We start from the raw sequence: 17881 nt of genomic DNA, 5'->3' as shown, positions 1-17881 counted from the left end.
ACTGTTGTATGGAGAAAAAATGTTTTGGGGCTGGTGGTGCCTAATCTTTTAAAAAACATTTAAATCTGCAATACTTATCCCCCTCACTCCCCCTCCCCCCCTCCCAACCTCCTGCTTTGAAGACCTTTTCTCACAGTTTTAAAAAGGACTTAACCCCTAAGTCGGGCCACTCTGCTGCTACCTCTAACATAATAAATGTATAATCCTTGCATTTGACACAGCGCCTTATCACGCCACCGAGGCGTCTCAAAGCGCTTCACAGAATCCACTGTAAAGTGCAGCGGCCGCGTATTGTGTGGGCGAAACGCGGCAGCCATTTGCGCACAGCAGCGTCCCCACAAACGGCCGTGGATTGAAGTGACCGATTTTATTATTACTAGAGTTTTGAAGGGATTATTACAGCACCACCACCACCCCGGGGAAGCGATCCGGCAATAGCCTTGACAACCAGGTTTCCTACTCACTGATGGGTAAATTAGAGGCCTGTGTGTGGAGTGTGTGGAGAGAGTAAGGAAACGTGCCCAAAGTTTTGCCCTGCCCGGGAATCGAACCCAGGGTCCTCTGAGTTTGCGAGGCGAGCGCTCTGACTGCTGACCGCTGAGCTGCAGGACTTCAACCTCTGGGTTAGGCGGGGGCGACGTCTGATTATCGGGCGACTTTTGGGCTACAAACGTACAAACGCATTTAAATGTCTGGGCCGTTGATGGACGGGAAGCGCGCGACCTGACGTGCGTGCCGTGCGTGCGTGCTCTGCGTGCGGTACGTGCTTTGCGCGCGCGCGCGCGCGGGGCGGGTTGTTGTCGGGCAAGGACAGGAGCGAAGATGGAGTTCTTCATCGGGAACCCGTACAGCACTCCTGTGGGGCAGTGCATAGGTGAGCGCCGGCACCATTAAACCTTTCCTCCGTCCTCTCTTTTTTTTCTCTCTCTCTCTCCCCCTCTCTCTCTCTCGCGCGCGCCCTCTCTGCAGAACACGGTTGGCCGTTATTTTTTTTTGAATTTATTTGCGTTTTAAAAAATAACGATCTCTCTTCGCGGGCGGCGCGAGGCGCTGCCCGGAGTCCGTCCGTCCGTCAGTCAGTCAGTCAGTCAGTCCCTTTGACACTTCCATTTCCTCGCTCTAGTTCCCCCCCCTATCTCGAATCTCCCTTTTTTTTTCATGTATCGTTAGTTTTTTAAACGATAATAATAAAGGCCATAATCATCATTATTTACATCGTTTTTGAGCGGTTGGCACCAATTATTTTGCGACTCTCGCACTCTCTTTTCTCGGGTGAGCGAGTGTGAGTGCGAGGCAGTTCTCGGCCTAAGTTTATCTTTTCAGGTACAATGTACGCGTGTACATAATATACACGTATATATATCTATATTTTAAAGTTACTAGCATTTCATTTATCTTCCTTCGCAATTGTCACACCAATGCGAAAGGCCCCGGCAGTGATTTTATTCTGCTTTCCCTCCCTCCCCCTCCCCCCACCCACCACCTTCTTCCATTTGTTGTTATTGTTATAAACGCTGCACCACACGGCCTTTGCGAGAGAATCATGGACAGAAGGGCTGAGGACTGGAAGCATCCATTCTCCCTCCCACACACACACACACACACAGACACACACACACGCCTTCTTTGGCTCTTGTCGGATGTTGGCAGCTCCTGACACCAGGTTGAACTGTAGCATCATTCACCCCCCCCCCCCCCCCCCTCAACTAGTTGCTTTGCTTTAGCTCTGTATGTGTGTGTGTGTGTCTGTGTTTGTTTTTCTTGACGCACTTCGCTGAATGATTGTTTGGCCGTCGTGAAGACTGAAGCAGCGCAGTTGAATCTGGTTAAAACACAGTGCTTCCTGTAATGTTTTAAGCCGAGCCAGAAATTGCAACATGCCACAGATGTGTTCACTCCCAGTCTTGAGTAATCCTGACCTGACTCAGGTGGATGTTTAAAGATCCCACCCCTGGCCACTATTCTAAAAGAGAAGGGAGTTTCTCCCGGTATCCTGGACAAGAATCCCTCAAGATAAAATTGGTCACACACTCCAGGGCTGTTTGTGAGACATTGCTATGTGCAACTGGCGGTTGTGTTTTACTTGCAAACTACACAGTCACTCCACGGTACATTATTTCCTGTGAAGTGCTTTGAGACGTCTTCATGATGTGATAAGGCTATATCAAATGCAAGGATTATTATCCGCAAATAAAGTGAAATTAGATTGAAAGGTACTTGTACCCACTTCTGTAGTTTCGTGAAATATCTCTTTATAAGTGCCAACCTTATTTACCAAAGGAGATTCAATGAGTACAAATGAAATAAATACAGTACAGTGGTCTTTCCTCCACCACCTCCCTCCGTACTGTGTCGAAAAAGTGTCCCTCGCTGCGGACAAACCTGGGATGTGCCACAACTCCAGAAGACATGGCGGAACCAAATGTTTTGAGGAAATGTGGACACAAACGTATGTTCATGTTTTTTAGGGGATTCAAAAAAATGCTTAAATAGGACTTGTGTCAGAAAGAAAGGCAATAATTCTAATTTTTAGTTTTTTTTTAACCTTTTATAGGAGTTTTGCTGCACGATAGAAAACCCTATGCTTCCAGTTGACCATTGCATGTTGGAAGTGAATATCTTTATCTTTCCAAAGCTGTACTACTATAATAATAATAATAATAATCCTTGCATTTGATATAGGGCCTTATCATGTCTTCGAGTAGTCTCACGTAATATACTGTAAAGTGAATTTAATTTATATATTTTGAAGGGATTATTACCCTGGAAAAGCGATCTGGCAATCGACTGACAACCGGGTTCCTACTTACTGCGAGGTAAACAAAGGCTTCTGGAGTAAGGAAACTTGCCTAAAGTTTTGGCCTGCCCAGGAATCGAACCCAGGCCCTCTCGCTTGCGAGGCGAGTGATCTAACCACTGAGCTACAGGACTTATTGCATTCCTGCCAAACCCAACCCAGATTTCTTTTGGTGTCAAAGTATGCACCTATTCAGCAGTGGTTACTGCATAATAATCAGCAGTGAGAGGTTAGGTGGATACTTTTCCCCGCATCCATTAACATTTTAAGGAGACTGGGTGAGGGGTGAGTGTGGAGTGCATTCACATGACTTTTTGGGGGGCAGCTGGATAGGTGTCTGACATACGTGGGAACCCATCACCGTGTTTAAGAGTCTCCAAACCAAGTTGCGAATTCCATGCATTCCACCTACGTATGGAAACCCCAGAGATAGATTGTTGGAATAGAATGTACACTCTCTTGCCCTTTGGAGGACATCAAAGCCCATGACAGTGCCATTGCTGGCCTCTCTCTGCCTGGACCAATACTGATGTTTTTGTTGCCTGATGCAAACAATGCTATGCAAATCTTTAACCATAAATTCTGTGAGAATTTGAAGTACAGTATTGTAGCTCCGCTAGCTGTATAACGGTGTCAGCGTACTGTGGACTGACTTTCAGGCTCAGTCTGTCTAAAGACCAGGCTCATTGCTGTGCTGATAGCAGAGCTGAGACTGGTGGCCCATTTCAGGTTTTGCTGGCAGTTTCTTGTCGGCTGTGACGCGGGCTGTCTGACTTTGATGCTCCGAGCAAACGACAGAAATATTATTACTCCAGTGTCGGCCTTACGCATTTCGCCCACATAATACAGTCATTACTTTACAGTATATTCTATGAAACACTTTGAGACGACTCAACTACATGATAGTGCACTATATCAAATGCAAGGATTATTATTATTATGCAAATAATTATCTACTTCTCTCTTAAAAGTTGTTATCGAATCGGCTTCCATCACCCTTTCAGGCAATGTATTCCAGATCCAGATCAGGAGTCCTGTAGCTCAGTGGTTAGAGCACTCGCCTCACAAGCAAGAGACCTGGGTTTGATTCCCGGCAGGGTGAAACTTTGGGCAAGCTTCCTTACTCCACACGCCTGATAATAATCCCTCAAGAGAGAAAAAAATAATAAATTGGTCACTTCAATCCACTACTGTTTGTGGGACATTGCTGTGCGCAATTGGCTGCCGCGTTTCGCCCACAAATATACAGTTAATTCACTTTACAGTATATTCTGTGAAGCTCTTTGAGACGTGTAGAAGACGTGAAAAGCGCTATATCAAATGCAAGGATTATTATTATTATACCCCTTTTACCTCCCAGCCTCTCAGTGAAACTGGCTGGCATTCGGAGAGGCTGAGAACTTTGCAGCTTGGCTTCCGGGGAGGGGTGGAAATGGGAAATGGGTGCTGGGAGCCATTGAAGGAGGACACAGCTTTACACCTCCGTGGCTGGATTGGCATAGAATGTGGTTGTGTGGGTGTGAGCGAAGGAGGGAGGTATGAAAATAAGTCTTATATTTTGGGGAGTGATTGGCTGTTGTAGGTCGTCATTGGAAAGTCCTCTTTAAATTCTGGTTGGTGTTGAAACCAGCTCACTGTTGGAGTAAACATGGGCCAAAAAATACAAAGTTCATTTGTCTTGCAATTTTTTAACATGAATCACCAAAGTTATTGTCTGGGCTCCTGTGATTGGTGTGTGGACCGGGAGTTGTGGGCCAGGTCTAGGAGTCTCCCTGTGTGAGTGGGGAGGGGGCACTGTCCTGGTTGTTAGTCAATTGACGGATCTCTTTTCCATGGGTAATAATCCCTTCAGAAAAAAATATTATTTGGTCACTCAATCCATGACTCTTTGTGGGATACTGCTGTGCACAATTGGCTGTTGTATTTTGCCCACAAAACATACAGTCAATTCCCTTTACAGTATGTTCTGTGAAGCGCTTTGAGACGCCTCAAAGATGTGATTAAGTGCTATATCATTATTATTGCTTTAGCTAATAATATTGTTTATTATTACATAAAGGGATTTTCCACGGAGGCTGTACTTTGTACATTAAGTTGTGCATTATGATTTCTGTGGGGTTGCATGACATGCACCCAATGAAACTAAGCTTCAGAATTCTTTGCACAGATGTTTGAGGGGAGGAGGAAAGGCTTTTTACCAGGCTTTTATATTTCATCTTTAGTATCGATTTGATGCAGTTTTGATTCATAGAATTACATTACAGCGAGGATACAAGCCACTTGGCCAATTAGTCTGTGCTGGTTGGAGTTCATATTCCACATGTGGTGCCACCCTATCCAATTCCCTTTACCATATTCCTCTATTCCTTTGCTGCATACATGAGGGATCATGTATGCAATCAAGACTAAAATGCAGCGTAATTTATCTGCAAAAAGTATCAGTTTGGTTAACTAGTGAATAGTTTTTATGATTCTCTTCTTTGAGAAGGCTATTTCAGTAACAATACTGTACTATATTTGTGGCTTTCATGAAATCCCAACTCGGAGGAGGATTGTTCAGTGTGGGTTGTGAGCCCTTATTGTGAAATCTGCCTAATATACATGCAACTAGAAATAGTTCCATGTTTTTTTATTTAAATCTAATGAAATATTTGTAATTCATAGAATATTCAGTCATTTGGAATGGCTACAAACACCACCTACCCATCCTCCTGCTGTGGGATCCATTTTTTCCCCTTTCATGATTAGTATTTTATTCATTAGTAATTTGCTGTCTTACAGCAGGCCTGAAATGCAATATACAATCCAATCCAATTTACATTTATGTAGTACATTTCACATTGGGTGGACATCCCAAAGGGCTTTACACAGCTGATTGAGCCTGAGTTGGCGTAGGGAACTGACTGTGTTCAGTTCAGTTTAGATCAGTTAGCCCTCCTCGGGAGATCAATAAGGATGCTTGCTATTTCTGTTAGATAGAATCGGAATAACCAAATCTTACCAATGTTGTGAGGATAGAAGAGTTGGCTGCGCTCTGTCCTTTCTGTCTCATGTAAATAGAGGTGATGTGACATAGAGTCCGGTAGTTTGGTGGTTAGAGCACTCGCCTCGCAAGCGAGAGACCTGGGTTCGATTCCTGGCAGGGAGAAATGTTAGGTAAGTTTCCTTACTCCACAAGCCTCTGTTACCTAGCAGTAAGTAGGAACCCGGTTGGTTGTTAGTCGATTAGCAGATCACGTTTCCGGGGGTAATAATTCCTTCAAAGAAAATAAATAAAAAATTGGTCACTTAAATCCATGACTGTTTGTGGAACACTGCTGTGCACAATTCGCTACCGAGTTTTGCCCACAAAGTATACAGTCAATTCAATTTAAAGTATATTCTGTGAAGCGCTTCGAGAGATCTCGAAGACTTGATAGGATGCTATATCAATTGCAAGGATTATTATTATTAGCTTAAACTTGTACCTTTTATCTTGGGAGAGCTTATTTGGTGCAAGTAAGTCAGTTAACTCGTGAGATGAAGAAGGTTTTAATTATGGAGTGACTTCAGCACAGCTGTGGGGTTTAATTGAGTCTTAATTAATGATGGAATATAAAAGGCCCAACTGAAAAATATATTTTGCATTGGCACTGTTACAAGTTGTCGTTGCCAACATGTAACTGTACCAATTTAAAACAGATAGGTGTGAAATCCGGAACACCTATTCCCATAGATGACCTTTGGGAAGCATTTCTTCTTTTATCGGTGGTTCCCAGCTCTTTTTAAATTGTCTGTGGTTCTCAGTGGCTGGTCTTGTTTAAGGTGAGAACCACGCTGTTGAATCGAGAATGCTTCAAACATACTGTAACACTTGCTGCAAATTGAGAGAAGGACCTAAGAGAATGTGTTTTGGAATGGAGGTAAAATTACTTTTCTGACACAATAATAATAATAATACTAAGCCTTGCATCTGATATCGTGGCTTATCACGTCTTTGAGACATCTCAAAGCACTTCACAGAATATACTGTAAAGTGAATTGACTGTATATTTTGTGAGCAAAACACAGCAGCCAATTACGCATAGCAGTGTCCCACAAGTGGTTGTGGAATGAATGACCAAGCTATTTGTTTTTTTTGATAATTTGATAATTATTAAATCCCTTACCCAGAATCATTTAAAAATAATAACAAATAAATCTTGCATTTGATATAGCATCTTCAAGACTTCTTAAAGCACTTCACAGAATACACTGTAAAGTGTAGTGACTGTATATTTTGTAGGTGAAACGTGACAGCCAATTGCACATAGCAGTGTCCCACAAACAGTTGTGAATTGAGTGACCAATTTTTCTTTTTTTNGAAGGGGTTGTCAACCCCGGAAAAGTGATCTGACAATCGACTAAAAAGCAGGTTCCTACTTACTGCTTAGTAAACAGAGGCATGTGTGTGGAGTAAGGAAACTTACTCAACGTTTTGCCCTGTCGGGAATCAAAACTAGGTTTCTCGCTTGCGAGGTGAGTGCTCTAACCGAGCAACGGGATTGGGGAATTGTGCGTGATTCAGGAAAGCTAAAGCTATCAGAGGTAGTAATTATGATTGATTATTGCAGACTAAATAAGGAAGGGCAGCAGGTATCTCAGATAACTAGCCCTTCGTTATTGAACAAAACATAGTATGTGTTCTCCAAATGTGAATTGAATGAAGCTGAGGGCTGTCAAACTAATCAACGTATATATAATTCTAATGTTTGAATATAATGATTATGTTTCATAATAGTTTGGTTACAGTATTTAAGTTTTACAATCCAACACTCCTACTTAAATCCTATGCCTTTGTGATTGCTAGGCCTGAGCTAGATACATACAGTGGCTCGGTGACTCAATTAACTATTTTAAACGTCCTTCAGATGAGATGTTAAACTGAGGACCCATGGTAAAGAACCCATGGCACTGTTTCAAAAAGAGAAGGGAGTTTCTCTTTCCTGATGTCTTGACCAGTAATCCCCAAGGGTAAAATTGATCACTCACTCCATGGCTGTTTGTGGGACACTGCTGTGCACAATCGGCTGTCGCGTTTTGCCCACAAAATACACAATCCACTTTACGGTATATACTGTAAAGCGCTTGAGACGTCTCCATGATGTGATAAGGCACTATATTAAAGACAAGCATTACTATTATGAAAACACTGCCATCAACTGTGGTTCTCAAATTTGAAGCGATTACTTTGCAACTGCTAACAGTGTAGATGTTTTGAAAAAGGATGCAGAGCGCTTGTTTTTAGGACGCACACTGAAAGTCATATGTCGTGGGGTGGGGTCTGTTTGTGGATGGGGGTGGGAATGGTCCAAGTGTTCTAACACTGTTGTTGAAAGGGTGCTCTTCTTAAGAATTTCCAAATTTAACTATTTATTTTCTTAATAGAGCGAGCCACAGACGGATCCCTGCAGGCGGAAGACTGGACTCTGAATATGGAGATATGTGATATTATTAATGAGACTGAAGAAGGGTAAGATTAAAACAAGGATGCGCTCAACTGCAGGGAGGTTTGAAGGTGCCTTTGATACCTCACTAATAAGGCATTAGGCTGTTTTTTTGTTGTTTGCAGATGTGGCAATTTGGCACTTGGCAATATGTCAATTTTACAATGTAGCTAATTATTAATCCTTGACATATAGCATATATGTCAATGTTTCAAAGTGCTTCACAGAGGTTAAGGGTAATGATTATGTATTTATAGGCAACTGCAGCAATGTCCACAAACTGCCAGGATAACCAGTGAAAAGCACTCCGAGATGCTGCCCCGCATGAAGGGAGCTGTATAAATGAAAATTGTTATTACTGTAAAACACACAGCTATCCAAACCCAGAGTACAACTTGATCCTAATTTACAGATATGGATGTGGTTGTGGTTTTATACTTGTTTACTCTATATGTTTGCGCACAAAACACAATCGCTCATCAGCATATCCTGTGAAGAGCTTTCAGTCATCCTGACATGAAAGGCTGTATATACTGATTGTTATGCTCTGTAGTACTCATTTTCTGCCACTGGAGGACACTAACGCATTTACTGGTGGTAAGAGCTGAGGACTTTACATCCATTGCTTGTCATTTTTTTAAGTCTTTTATCTTTTGCTGCCAAAATCCATATCATGCTCTAAGCTGTTTTGGTGAACTGTCCAATCTTATTCTCCTTTGCTTCTCTTTTTGTAGGCCAAAGGATGCAATTCGGGCCCTTAAAAAAAGACTGAGTGGGAACAAGAACTACCGGGAAGTGATGCTTGCTTTAACAGTGAGTACAAAGCTGGCATTTTCCAGGTCTCTAATTCTTAGCCATCCTGAAAAAACTAGCATTTTTTAAAGAAATTCTCTGTATTACCTCTAATATCAATAATAATCCCCTAAAAAAAGTCACTCAATCCATGTCTCAAAGATGTCAAATGCAAAGATTATTGTATAAATTGTGCACCATTGTTTCTGGAAACCCATTTCACCTATTGATTACTCCTGTGTCCCATCAATTGCTCTTCACACTCCTGACCTTGTCCTGCTATTTTGGCATATCTAACAGTAGAATTACTTTCTCCATCCCATTGAAGATCAGGTTTAATCTCTATAAGGACCTCTCTGAGATGCTTCTTTCTAAGGCTGAAATTGTATGTAGTTTGTGAAAGTTACTTTATAATAATCCTTTATGGTCTAACATTGTAACTGTGAGGATTCAATAACCAATGATAATGACCAATTTGCTGCAAGCAGATGTGTAACTGTAGATGTGATCTGGAATTTACATCCAGTGTGCTTTGAGTGGGAAGAATTTACCGAACTTTCATACATTCACCCCCAAGTTAACTTGCTGGAAAGCATTGGATGAAGCTGAACTCCAATTGTTGAAGAAATAATGTGTTCATTTATTTCTCTAACACAACTAGGTTCTGGAGACATGCATTAAGAACTGCGGTCATCGTTTCCATGTCCTTGTAGCCAGTCGTGACTTTATTGATGGTGTATTGGTGAAAATTGTCTTGCCTAAGAATAATCCACCAGCAATTGTGCAGGATAAAGTGCTTGGATTGATACAGGTATGTTTAACCCAAGGGAAGCTTCAATGTATTATACAAAGTGAATTATTTTTATTAAAATGATTCAAAGCTTGGGAATAGGGGTGATTGAGAGGCACCAGGAGCGCTTCCAATATCTCCTTATAACAGTTAGATACTTGGCCATTCAGGGAAATGGACCTCTTCTTCAGTAGTCTAAAGGGTTAATTGAGGGCAGTAATGTTCTAACATTGCATTAGTTTTGAAAGTATTCCAAGGGCTTTTAGTTTTGTTCCTTCTACTAGGACCAAAACCTTCTACCAGATAACAAATTTTCTAGGAAATTATGTGACTGTTTGGTTTTAACTGGAACGATTCTGATGCATTGCTTGGTGTTTTCGCTCCTAGGCTTGGGCTGATGCTTTCAGGAGTAGCCCAGATTTGACTGGAGTAGTTCATATTTATGAAGAATTAAAGAGAAAAGGGATGGAGTTCCCAATGGCAGATCTGGAAGCACTGTCTCCAATACATACACCACAGAGAGTAAGCCTTAACCAGTTGCAGTGTTGTTAGCTGAAGGCTTCCGAGTAGTGAGCTTCTTGTATGCTGTATGTATAGCACATCAGGTTTAAGATCTTGCTTATTCTACAGCTGTCAATGTTTCCCAGTCAACATCCAATTAACTTGATATTAACTAAAATCTCTTCTCCTCCCCCCCCCTTCAGAATCCTGGACTAGACATTCACAGATGTCACAGGAATAATTTCTAACTTGCTTTTGTGTGTACAAGAGTAGAGATGGTTGTCCTTCTACCTGTGGTGAGGATTTACCTTCAGATTGGTCGTGGTCAAATATGTTTAAAAGTCTTAAAAGTTCAGGGTCTCTGATTAGGGAAATGCAGTAACTAGTGTTGCTTTTGTATTCGCTGATGATGTAGCTGAGAACGACATCGCTGTTTACACGCCAGTGTGGTCTCTGGATATCCATGTTTGTTTCAGTTAGGGATAACCTCTTCCCATCTTAGTGTCATTGATTATTGTAACTTGTGAGATAATCGTGCCAGACTGTTGTTATGCTTATTTTTGTTTGGCATTGATGCTGCACATTGAGTCATTGTACAGAATAAATTACACTTTGAACAACCCCTGTAATTTCCCATGATGAGTTCAGATCTAAATGTTGGCATTCCAGTTGAACACTGGACTCAATCCAAGTTTACCAAATTTAGCTTGATGTAGTTGCCGTTAGTGATATTCTACCACGAGATGTTACTAATACCGAATCCTATCGAATTTGGAGAGAGAATGTTCTGACCTTTCGAATTCAAGCATTGAGTATCTCAATTGGCTGTGGGAGATTGAATAGGTATCTTCTTTCAGAATCTTAGATGTAATAGAGCTGTACGCAAAGCCATTAAAGCTGTAATGAACTTTGGGAGGGTGTAAGGATTCACACTGTTGCCACACAGCCTTGAGATGTTATGAATGCACATTGTCTGTTTATTGTCAAAATGACAAGTACTGGGGTAAAGGCCAGAGAGGTAAGGTTGGGCTTGGGTTAAACACGAGTAAACAGAACATTTTATTTCAGCAATGTACATGGTGTCATCGGAATAGATTCTACGAATTTTCACTTCATTGATAACTATCGATCTGAGAGAGCCTTGTAATTTGAATTGCAGTAAGTTTTTTTTTCAATTTAGTTATTTTAAAATAAGGTGGGAAATCGTTTTCACCAATTTTGTATAAGCTGTAGTGGCAAAGCAAATATCTGTTCCGTTCCTATGAGGTTGGTCGCTGAATATTCTTATGATGAAAATTGTTCTTGCATGTGATGTCTTATGGAATTTCAGTGACTTTTGAAAAGCATGCAGTATGCAGTAATTACCATCCACACAATTTATTTGAGTTACTCTGGCGTCTCCAGCAGGAAAGCAAGACGATGATTGTGGACGTGAAAACAAGATGCTGGTTGGGCAGAACTCAAACAACTTCGGGCCCATACCATTGTACTGAAGTTGGGTGGGGGGTTTGTTGCTCTTAGTAGTAGTCGGGCTAAATACAGATTTGATTTAGACTTTTCAGCGATATTTTAATTATTGCTGATAACTGTCACATCACTTACAGTAAATTTTAACATACAAGTATAAAATAGTATTGTTCGAGTCCTGTAGCTCAATGGATAGAGCACTCGCCTCACAAGCGAGAGATCTGGGTTTGATTCCCAGGCAGGGTGAAATGTTGGGCAAGTTTCCTTACTCCACGCTCCTTTGTTTACCTAGCAGTATGTAGGATGCTGGTTATTAGTCGATTGGCGGATTGATTTTCTGGAGGTAATAATTCCTTGAAAAAAACCCCAATAATAAATTGGTCACTCAATCCGCGACTGTTTGTGAGACACTGCTGTACATAATTGGCAGCCGTGTTTCGCCCACAAAATATACCTTCAATTCACTTTACAGTATATTCTGAAGCGCTTTGAGATGTCTCAAAGACGTGATATGGCGCTATATTAAACCCAAGAATTATTATAATTATCTGGAATGCACTGCCTGAAAGGGTGGTGGAAGCAGATTTGATAACTCTTAAAAGGGAATTAGATAGGTTCTTAAAAAAAGAAAAATTTGTAGGACTATGCAGGTGAGTGGGACTAGTTGGATAGCTCTCTCAAAGAGCTGGCACAGGCCCGATGGCCCGATTGGCCTCCTGTGTTGTAAGATTCTACAATTCTATATATCTCAGTGATGGTGCAGTGCAGTAAGTGAAAGATTAGGATTCACACTCATTCCAGACTTCAGTCTTAGTTCCTGATGCTGAGACTATCTCTGTTGACCTACAATAGTGTTGGGCAATATTTTAGTATAACAATAAATTCTCTGTTGCTTTGCTGCAAACTGCAAAATCAGTTTTAATGTCCACTGGAAGAAGCTAATGAAGTCAACTTTGAGCTTTTGCTGGTGTTATTTGGATATAGGGGTTACATATAATCTTTTGTTTATTTTTATATTGTAGAGTATTCCAAACCTTGATACTGCAATGAACAAAGCCACACCTCAGTCTCTGCAGAGACCGGCTTCTGCAAACTCTTTCCCGTCTGCGCCATCTTCACTGAATGTGTATTCAGCAGCCCACGGCTTTCCGTCTGTGCACGTAACTGGACCGATCACTCCAAATACTGAACAGGTGCAGAGAGCTAGGAGATGCCGAACTGTAGCACATTTCCACTCATTCTGGCAATTTTAAAGCTTTTATTAGACGTTGGTTACACTGCACAGAAAAAGATACAATTAAGAATGTACTTTTTTCTCACTTGCGCTTTCTGCTGGTTCCTGATTTCCAGCTTAAACATGCAGAAGTCCATGGGTAAAGTCTGACCTTTTTGTTCCTGAAATGGGAAATCTTGGAATCTATTTGTAATGGACGACAATCAGAAGAATTTTAATACTATCTGTCTCTAAAGTGGCTTAACTTTTTCTGTTTCTACTTAAATTACCACAAGCTACTTGTGGCACGATTGCTTCAAAGTGTGATGCCCTATAGATGGTAATAATTCTTTCAAAAGGCACTGTATGAGTCAGCCAAACAATTGATTGCGGATGAAAATATTCTTGGGGGTAGGGAGGCTGAGTGATTGGTCTCCTATAAGATGGGCACAGTCTCCTTGCCAACATCAAAGATGGCTGCATCTCTCCCTCATCGTGCAGCCTCCGCTCCAGCTTCAAAGATGGCCACCGTGTCCTCCTCACCATGCAGACTCCGAGTCCCCTTAAGCCCTAGCCACACAAGTCAAACTGACCAGTAGGCTCAATGAACAAGTTTCTAGTAGTTTTTTATTGTTATGATCAACCTGTTGCAAAACAATTGTTGACTAACATCTTTATTATTCTTTTTTTAAAAAAAGCCCTGACTATTTATTGGTCAGTTTGTAATGTATCTTATGCGAGGTAATAACCAGGCTGCCATTTGTTTTAAGTTGAGCCATTTGTGTGGCAGATTGCCAGGTTGCGCTGCGAACTGGACGTTGTGCGGGGAAACACAAAGGTTATGTCGGAGATGCTGACTGAAATGGTTCCAGGGCAGGAAGATCAGTCAGACTTCGAGTTACTCCAGGTGAGAAAAGCTTAAAGATCAGCTGTGAGACGTGTGTTTCAAAGTCCTTTTGCCGGGAGTACTTGTGCTTCATTCTAACAAAGCATAATCCAACAGGGATCCAAATAGATGAGCTTTAGGATTACATAGTTTTTTTAAGTAAACAAATTATGATTTTGGAGTAGTTTATCTGTCAATTGCAACATTTGCCAGCAATTACCTGTGAAGTGGTTTGAGAGGTTTTGGTTGTTACAATAAGAAACAATTTACATTTATTTTGTGCCTTTCATGCTGGGATATCTTAAAGCGCTTTACACAACTGTCTGGGTACCTGAATTGATGAGGGTCAGGGGATTACTGAAAGGGAGCGCCGTCAAAGAGATAATTCTTGCATTGTAGTTGTATCAACCTCTCTGCCCCCACACTCTGGAACTCTATCCCACAGTCCCTTTGCCTCTCTTCCTCCTTTGCCTCCTTCAAGGCCAGTCTCAAGACCCTTCTCTTTGATCATGCCTTCAGTCAGCCTCCCACCTCTCTGCCTTTCCTCACCCCGACCCCACCCCTTCCCCATGCTCGGATCCCGACCCCTCACTGTCCAGCGCCCTGGGACGTCCCCCCAATGTGAAAGGCGCTCTATAAATATAATTTTGTTGCTGCTGTATCAGATGCAAGGATTATTGTTAAATGTTTTTCTGTATTGGAATTGGATGCACAATTTATCAAGCACAAAGTGGCATGAAGCAACTACAAACTGACTTTTAATGAGTTAAATTTTTGATGTAACACTAAGCCGATTCAACCACTTTTCTTCCACACTGGGGATTTGAGTTTCAGATCTAAGAGGATAAAAATACATTTCCTTTCAGGGTCTTGTTAAGTAAATTTCAGGTAGGTTGTTTAAAATTTATGAGGATGTGTGCTATAGGAAATAAAACACTCACAATAGTGTAGTATTCTGTTCTGGTGTTGGAGTTGAGATGGTTTAAGGGATGCTTTAGTGACTGTGTGGTACCTAATCAGAGGGCTTGACCCTAATAATGGTATTAGGCCCAGGCCCCACCATTCTTTGCCTCGATGAAAGCGAAATATCACGTGCGAGTATTTCAAGAGGGCAAAATTCATTAATTTGCCTCAAATAACTCTTTAACACATTTAATATTTAATGCAGGAACTGAATCAAACGTGTCGAGCAATGCAGGCAAGGATTGTAGAGCTTCTGTCCAGCGTGTCCAGCGAGGAGATCACAGAGGAACTGTTGCACGTTAACGACGACCTGAACAATGTCTTCCTTCGGTACGAAAGGTGAGCAAGTTGTTCCACAGCTTAGTTTATTGGACAAAACTTATTTCCTGTCTTCTATGTGATAGTCAATCCCAAAGAGAAATGTGCTGCATGTCTCTACCTAGTACTAGATATCCATCCCAGCGAAGCCCCTCAAACTATGTTTTGACGGTTGCAGAAACATTTGAAAGCACACCTGAATTGCAAGTGGAACCCCAGGAGCCACTGGTCAGAAGTTTATCATTGGAACAAACTTGTTGTTATAGCTGTATCCATATTTCACCATTCTGTATCAGTCTGTAAACACCCTAAATAAGTTTTTTGACTTGTATTCTCTTTGAAGATTTGAAAGGTACAGATCAGGACGTGTGACTCAGAGCACAGATAATGGGGTAAGTGATCACTTGTATGTTTTTTAACTTAATTTAAAAAAACATAAATCTGGACTCAGGCTGCATCAGCTCAGTGTGGCCGCTTGACTTGTTTGATAGCACCCTCACCTAGGCGTTAGAAAGTTGTGGGTTCAAGACCCACATTGGCTCAAAGGCTGAAGCTCCAGTGGAGTGTTGGGGGTGGGTCTTGTCAGAAGTGCCGTCTATCAGATGAGACTTGGACTGAGCTTCGGTCTGACTTTTCAGGTGGACATTAAAGGTCTCATGCCACTGTTTGACAAGAGTTTCTCCTGATGTCTCAGCCGTGAGCTGAAACATTTGAGGCTGAAATTTGAATATTGTTTTTTTCTCGGGATGCTTGAATTAATGTTCACCGCGATAGGTGGCTGTGATTACCTGACCTAGTTGTAGTCAGAATTATCTAGGAATGTACATGTTCACATACATTCTGCGCTTTCAGCCAGTACGCCTCAAAACTCTGGAACACTCTTCCTCTATCCCTCTGCCTTGCCTCTTCGTTTCCTATCTTCAGATTGCGCCTGAAGATTTTACCCTTCGACTGTGCCTACCCTCCTCCACTGGCTTGGCATCGTGCTCTGTCACTCTTAAGTGTTCTGGGACACTACCCTGCCTGAGGGGTACTGTGTAAATACAAGTTGTTGTTTACAATGCTGTCACAGTTTACAAATGACAGTTTTTTAAGCTGTCTGCTCTTATTTTGTTATCAGGTATTAGATGAAGTCACGGACACAGATAATCTAATAGACTTGGGCCCAGGGTCTCCTGCAGTTGTAAGCCCAATGGTTGCAAATACCACTGCCTCCTCTCTGTCCTCACAGCTTGCTGGACTAGGTAAGGGAAAGACTTCTTTAACCATGACCTCCCCTGCTCAGCTGAGACTAGTTAAGTGTTGCTCTGAGTTTTAAACATAAAAGGTTAAGTACTGTCAATAAATTGCTCACTCAATCCATGACTGTTTGTGGGATACTGCTATGCGCAATTGGCTGCCTCATTTCGCCCACCAAATATAGTCAGTTCATTTTACAGTATATTCTGTGAAGCGCTTTGACATGTCTTGAAGACGTGATGAGGCTCTATATCAAATGTAAGGATTGTTATCATTTGATACTGACTAACCAGGTGTTGATTGTCATCTCCCCTGGCTCCTCCATGCTGTGTGCAGGGCTAATCTTCTGATTTAGAATCATAGAAACATAGAATATTACAGCATACAATGAGGCCATTCTGCCCATTGTGCCTATGCCAGCTCTTTGAAAGAGCTATCCATTTAGTCCTTCTACCCGCTCTTTCCACATAACTCGTCAAATTTTTCATTTTCAAGTACCTATCTAATTCCCTTTTGAAAGTTGTTATTAAATCTGTTTCCACCCCCCTTTCAGACAGTGCATGCCAGGTACAGTATTGGCTGTGATCCGTTCAACAATATTTTATTGTGTTTCTATTTTTCTCAGACATGGGTAAAGAGAGTGTTAGCGGGACCCTGAGCTCTTTGCCCAATTGCAATCCAAGCGATCGAGACATGGCAAATTTTGATATGTTTGCGCAGACGAGAAGCAGTTCCCTTGCTGATCAGCGCAAAAGGTGAGTAACAGCTGAATAAATTGTCTCTGAAGAATAATTTCAAATCATGTCTTATTATTATCATTATGAGATATCTGAGATGTGTGCATTTTCTGTGAAGAGCTTTGAGACGTTTCGAAGACGTGATAAGACGCTATATCAAATTCAAGGATTATTATTATTGAAAAGCAGGCTGTATATGTTTGCAAAGTATTTTTTTTTGCTTATAGGGTAACGTACGAGGAACCACAAGCTCTGGGGGGAGGCCTTGCACCCACCCTTGATGTTCAGCAAAATAATGCAGCCGTGGTAAGCATTTTTTTAAAGCCATATTTAATTGAATTGTACTGTTCTTTCAGTAAGTGGGTTCTAACAGTGCTTTAACCCAGGGTGGTCCAACCTTTTGCCTACTGTGGGCTGGTTGCCCTATTTGAGAAATGTCCACGGGCCGCAAAGCAATATTTTTGTGTTTCCCTTCCAGAAACATAACATTTACGGGTTATGGAGGGAACGGGTGAGTCAGATGAAATGGGGGGTGGGGAATGAAACCGGATCGCGGAATACCAGTTGGACCCCCCCAGTTTTAAACAGTTTTGGTATTTAGTGTCCTGATTCAGTGTGTAGCACTGAACTGCCAAATTAGCAGAATTGTACCTCCTTCGTGGTTGCAGGTGAAAATAAAAGCAAAGGTCGAGGAGGCAGAAATAAATAAATGG

At 41.7% G+C, this 17881-nt stretch overlaps 1 protein-coding gene across 4 annotated transcripts in view; it reads left to right on the top strand.

Annotated features, from left to right (window-relative positions):
* The first annotated feature begins 767 nt into the window (after positions 1–767).
* LOC103186613 (TOM1-like protein 2) overlaps positions 768–17881 on the top strand; it is a 28342-nt gene continuing 11228 nt past the window's right edge. For 2 of the 4 annotated variants that reach the window (XM_007905764.2, XM_042341059.1), the window contains exons 1-12: positions 768–874; positions 8204–8288; positions 8997–9075; positions 9716–9865; positions 10232–10366; positions 12835–13005; positions 13816–13932; positions 15080–15213; positions 15536–15584; positions 16313–16436; positions 17057–17186; positions 17396–17474. In XM_007905764.2, coding sequence (XP_007903955.1) covers positions 823–874; positions 8204–8288; positions 8997–9075; positions 9716–9865; positions 10232–10366; positions 12835–13005; positions 13816–13932; positions 15080–15213; positions 15536–15584; positions 16313–16436; positions 17057–17186; positions 17396–17474 — 1305 coding nt within the window. In that variant the 5' untranslated portion in view covers positions 768–822. The remainder of the gene's footprint in view (positions 875–8203; positions 8289–8996; positions 9076–9715; positions 9866–10231; positions 10367–12834; positions 13006–13815; positions 13933–15079; positions 15214–15535; positions 15585–16312; positions 16437–17056; positions 17187–17395; positions 17475–17881) is intronic. The other 2 variants (XM_007905765.2, XM_007905767.2) reach the window with 1 other exon arrangement.

The sequence above is a fragment of the Callorhinchus milii genome, unplaced genomic scaffold, assembly GCF_018977255.1.
Source record: "Callorhinchus milii isolate IMCB2004 unplaced genomic scaffold, IMCB_Cmil_1.0 Scaffold16, whole genome shotgun sequence".
In the NCBI taxonomy this organism is placed as follows: Eukaryota; Metazoa; Chordata; class Chondrichthyes; order Chimaeriformes; family Callorhinchidae; genus Callorhinchus; species Callorhinchus milii.
This window is presented reverse-complemented; position numbering and strand designations above follow the sequence as displayed.